Source organism: Panulirus ornatus, chromosome 7, assembly GCF_036320965.1.
Source record: "Panulirus ornatus isolate Po-2019 chromosome 7, ASM3632096v1, whole genome shotgun sequence".
Classification (NCBI taxonomy): Eukaryota; Metazoa; Arthropoda; class Malacostraca; order Decapoda; family Palinuridae; genus Panulirus; species Panulirus ornatus.
The window spans coordinates 38,379,449-38,385,448 of NC_092230.1; the positions used below are offsets into that span (position 1 = coordinate 38,379,449).

The 6,000-nt window shown below is 38.4% G+C and overlaps 1 protein-coding gene across 1 annotated transcript in view; it reads right to left on the minus strand.

The window, feature by feature from the left end:
• The window catches only part of LOC139749541 (NPC intracellular cholesterol transporter 1-like), a 247,767-nt gene extending 245,533 nt beyond the window's left edge, over nt 1-2,234 (minus strand). Inside the window, exon 1 of the mRNA XM_071663526.1 lies at nt 1,847-2,234. Within this exon, the coding sequence (XP_071519627.1) occupies nt 1,847-1,900 (54 nt within the window). The 5' untranslated portion in view covers nt 1,901-2,234. The remainder of the gene's footprint in view (nt 1-1,846) is intronic.
• Nucleotides 2,235-6,000: the final 3,766 nt, after the last annotated feature.

Here is a 6,000-nt window from a genome sequence, read left to right on the forward strand (position 1 = left end):
TATACTTGATCACGCGCATAATTGATATATATATATATATATATATATATATATATATATATATATATATATATATATATATATATATATCTATATATATATATATATAAACTAAAAGTAACTTTTAGAGAACCTAAAATCATCTCTTACAAAGAATTTCACTTTCGTCAACATTCATAATCTAGTTACAAAAAGTTGTGATTGGCGATAGAAATGAGGGTTACAGTAGTTTAAGACATCAAAAAGCAAAGGAAGAACATTTTCAACGAAAAAACACATAAAACTTTTTGGTTCCCGAAACTCTTCAACGTGTTGCTTGCAATCATCAGAAACACCATAGAATGCACAGTGGTGAAGTTTAAAATTACCGTGGACAATGATTCGCAAATATGTACCTAACAAGCCAAGGTGTGGGAGGGTGGCGTGGGCCTATGGGGTGCGGCTTCCAAACGTTTGCCTGGGCCAAGCCCCTGGAGTGTGGGGGTAGAAGACTCTCGAAGATCACCCCAGACAACTGCCTTGCCTGGTGCTGGGAACTGCATGGTCGCTCGCTGTGTCGCGTAGGTTGTCATCCATCCGGTGTCATTTGCACTGTACTCCAAAATTCGCGACAGAGGTTTATTTCGACGAGAAAAGTGAACAATAACCTCTTTATTCCTAGGAAGTTTGGATATGGTTTTCTACATCTCATCTTTTGACTCACACCCCATACCACCAATCGTCATCCTCATCCCATTATCTAACTTGCTGATACTATATAAGTAAACAAAGGTTACCTGCCATGGTCACAAGCAAATTCCTATCTTAACCTACTGTTTACTTCTTCAAGATTCATGTTGAAGAATTAATTTCTGTATTCTGCAAAACCAGGTTAATAATTTCCAACCATTAACGATTTAGCACAGGCTACGTATGGAGGAGTATTGTCAACAAGCATAACACATCATTTCTCTCTCTCTCTCTCTCTCTCTCTCTCTCTCTCTCTCTATATATATATATATATATATATATATATATATATATATATATATATATATATAAGTAGAAATATATCATATTCATCTAAAAGATGGAGAGCAGATGCCAGATGTAAAGGAAGACAGCGACATTTAGTTCCGGCTGCACTGCACGCATAGGAATCCACACTGGCTGTGGTGGTTGTATGGAATGGATTGACTTTAGCTATGTGTGGTGACATGTTCGATGCCACCAACCTTCCGGCATATCACACTTGTTCAATTCAGCATGCGTGAGAAATATCGTCAAACATCACAACATGAGATAAAAAACCAAACACCAATTTGCATACAGAACCAAAGCACAATATTCAACTCCGTATACAACCCCACAAAACAATGAATCCTGAACAAAGTCCAATTGATAATGGGTTGATGTGATACCAACATCCCAGAGGAGGGTAGTCATGGTACAAGACAATAGTCCCACATGACACTGTAAAGAAAGCAATCCAGGCTAACATTAACCCTTATCCTAACCTAACATAAGGTCGTGGGCGAGTTTTGAGGGTTAACGCTTGGATGCCGGCAGCACTTTGGCCCCAGTTAGAACTCTTATATAAACATATGATCACGAGTAATAATACATCGTCTTCTGTCTTTATAAAAAAAAACTTAACCACCGTACGGACAACCTGTAAAATATAAGGTTACTGCTGGTGGCACAGCTACCTCCATGAAATATAAGTAAAAACACTATATCCAGTAATCATAATCTGGCCATGAGAGGCAAGATAGATGACTCTGTGACGTATCTTCAAACACCCTGAAAAACACAGAAAAGCAGCAACTCACAATATAACAAAAAGTACATTTATAAAGAAGCTTACCAGACTGCAGACAGACAACAACAACAAAATAGCACTCCTGACTCCAAAAGCCATCTTTGTATTCCGGAAACGGACCCGCGTCAGGCTGGACTCTCTTCTTCTTCTTCCTCCACAGATGTTAGCGTGTTTTCTTAAGCAGATATAAAGGTTATATAATATCCTTGTAACCAGTGTTCAAGTTACCATGCCCAAGTCGTTGACCTGGGACCTTAAGTACGAACTATAGCGTTCAGCATCTATGCACGGAACAATGGTCTGTTAAGACTTCACACACTGGGAATTTACATGATAATCCTGTTCAGCTGAACACGATTATCGAACTGTAAAGATGCAAGACGCTACAACAGTCAGTAGCAAACTTGATAACAACCTTACTCTCAGGCGTCACCAGTCGTACTGAAGGTTTGCCACAACAAAGTCACAGTTGCCAAGTCTCATCCTCTGGCGGTGGTGCCAAGTCTCGTAGTTAAGGCCAAACTAAGCGATGATCCCTTGCCATTCTTCTTGTTCATGTTCACAAATGTCTCATTTATATATAACTGATAAACAATGTAGGTGCATTAGTTTTTGATGCATAGACATTTCTGGCCCTCAGAAGGTCATGTTTGCGTAAACCTTCGGTCATCTAGTCTCAGCTGCCTGGCCATGAAGGATGGCGTGGTTCCTCATGAAGTTGCCAGGTACGAACACTTCCGGATTACTAGTAGAAAGGATTGGATAAAGCTATTCAAGGTCAAACACACCATCATCATCATTAATGATATTCAATAATTCAATCATTCTCTTCCATCCTTCAAATTATCCACGCCGGCATACCTGCCGACGTTTAAAACAGTTATCAAAAACGTTTCCGTATTTTTTTTTAGTCATCTATGTATTCCGCAAAATTAAGGAAAATACAACCGGGAAATTTCATGTAATGACAATCATTCATCTGTGTTATGATTCTGATACTGTTTCCATATGATACAACTAACACACGATCATAGTCTTGATAAATACTATATGGCAACTCATGTGCAATGCACACCTGATGATTAAGAATCAAATCTGCCTAGACCAGCCACACTCCTGCAACATGTTCCCAGCTGGTCGCAGGCGGCCAACAGGTGACAGGTTTGTGTCGAATCAATGCTACGTCGTAGACTTTTGCCCTTTTCACTGACGTTTCCATTAGTTGATTTATATGGCTAACATTTTTAAAGGAAAGTCACATCTTATTGAATCTAATTCCTCTTAAATAAAAGTTTCAGTACTAATGTGATAGATTCTTTGTGGTCCGACAGTTATTACATTTATTGGATTACCTCAAGATTTGCCCTTAAGGTTTTTCTCATCAATGTTAGGTTGATTTCGGTTAGAATAGAAACTTAAACCTAATCTAGTTGCGAAAAAGCAGGTCTTCAGTCGATCCGTTTTGAGTAAACAAGACTTACCTACAAAAACGCTGGGGGATAATTTTCGAGTTATCCTACACATCTGCAGTGTGGCGCATCTGAGTAATCTAATTATGTTGGACAAGCCTGGCCAACACAGTGTGTGTGTGGAGTTGCTACATCATGGGATCTCGCTTCTTACCTGCTTTTATCTGTCATACAATAAACATCTTAATCCTCGGTGCAATCTGCTGTTTCTTTAAACATCTTGTCTTATTTGTCGACTTCTCTACCAGTGTATTGGTATTTCTACCTGTCTTTTCTAACTCGCTTTCCTGCAAAGAGCTACTTAACATCGACATGATCGAATCGATTGCTTGAAGTTTAGCTCGCACACACACACAAAAGCTGCAAATTGGGAGAACCAAGAAAGAAGCAGTCTGCAGGTAAATATCAAAATATCCATTAATAGCATAGATAAGAAAATTTAGTAAGCTATTTACAGCGTAGATAAAAGCTAGATTATGCCTCTCAAGTCTGGTCATCCCAAACACGGCCATATTTTAGCATAAAGATATGATTGAGAAGGTTCAAAGAAGAGTAACCTAGATTGATACCAGAATTAAGAGGGCAAAGCTACAATGAAAGGTTGAGGGCTACACAGCTGTCCAACATAGAGATGAGAAATCAAGTGGATGACGTTGAGAGAAAACAGTTCTTCACGAAGTGTTATTTTAAAGTTATGACGTCAGGGTAGGTAGGGCGTGCTGTCTGTGAACTGAACCAGGGAATATGAAGAGGTCAAGAGCAACACAGGAAGGTACAAATGTGAGGCTTGGCTGTGGATCGGGGGAGAGTGGGGGGATAGCTATTGTTTCGATGCAATATACATGACAGGAGTGTGTGGATGTGTGCGAATGAGGCTTTGCTCATCTGTCTCGCTACGCAGGTTAACGGCGAACAGCCGGTGAGGCAGTGAACAAAAAGTGTAGTCTAATCGAGTAACTTTTCACTCTAAAAGGATCCATCATTTCCATGCTCCTGACTGGAGACCAGCTTCGAAGAGGAAAGTGTCCCATAAAAGGGGTTCTGGGGCTGTATGATGAATTAGTTATATTCTGCTTGTTCGCCTTGTCCCACACTAACGAGGAAGCGTCAAGAACAAGGACTGTGACTTCAAGGAGAAATCCTCGCTTCTCTCCATCTTCTGTTCATACGTTTAGCGATGATATAGGAGGGGAGGACTCCCAGTCCACTCTACCCTCTCCTCCTCCTCCTGGCTCTTAGGTGTCTTTTCTTTCCTCAGCTGCCTCTCACCAATACGCCTTCACGATGTTATTCGTCGACACTGTACTTGGATAAAAATGTTATTAGTAATACTAAAAAACAGTGTTCTTGTTTGTCATGCAAATACCTCGATTGCAGAAGCTGGTTCCAAAGGCTATATGAATGCAGTCTTTGACATGGTACTGTTTGCCGCTTCTACAGGGGCGATGGGTAAAATCTCCTAGTCAAGAACACTAAATGTCTTATATATATATATATATATATATATATATATATATATATATATATATATATATATATATATATATATATATATTACAGACATCATTACTAAAAATATCCTCCTTTCAGAATAAGAATAGTTTACAAACCTCTACCTGCAACATAGCATAAATAGTTACTAATGTACTGCATTAGCCAATAAGGTGGATGTCGACATATAAAGGTGAATATACAAATAACTATGAAAATAAGTGTATCGTGTGCAGTTTATGCTCTATCTAGACTGATGGTATTTAATTCTTTATAAACTTTTGTTATGTGTAAAGGTTCAGCAAGACTAGCTTGGCACACCAGTTATGACAGGTCTGTTGGTTCTGGTTGCTGGTGCACAGATCGAGTGTGCGCTCGGGGTGCCATTAGTGATGTGAAACGGCCGTGACCAGTTATAGTTTAGTAGGTTCTTTCATGCGGCTATGTGTGTTGTGTAATATAAGATGGATTGCTTCATTCCAATTGATTCAGTTCATATGGATCATCCGATGTGTCCGAGTTTCAGTTCATTTTGGCAAAATCATGTACATTTTCAGTGGGAGATTTGCATCATCATACTTGGTTATCATATTAAAATAAGTATAACAATATAATTACTATCAAACAACCATCTAACGTTGGCGAAAGAATACAGTTTATATAATATTAAACCGAATAGTTTCAAGCTTCTTTGTTCCAGTAAAAGAAAATTTCTCAAAGTATATTACAGAAAATGGTAGACTGTGGTGGGGAAACATAATCATTTTACACAGCTTCTTTTAACGCTTCTTAACATCTTTATCAATCACAAGGCAACATGTGCATGTGGAGAAGGTTGTAACATATGGTATTTCCAGGATATACTCAGTGTTTGATATGTAAGATACACAAAAACATAGCAAAGGTACCTGCTAAGATTGACGAAATCGAATAAGTAAAGTGATAAACATATAGTGCCTAAGGGATGGTACACAATAACACAACCAAAGAAATAAAAATATATCTGGTTGTTCCATCAGGCAATATTCATACTTTACTGGTGAATGTAAATTAAGGTCACCACAAATCGAACTTATATCATCGTCTTACCCTTGAAATGAGTGTATTATACTGAAAAAAATAGATGAACATTTTATAAGTTCAGCACAAAGTTTAGATGAAATAAGAAATTGTGGTGGATGGTGCAAAACGAGAGGTGAATGTATTGATTGATTGATAGACATACTTTATTCAGGGACC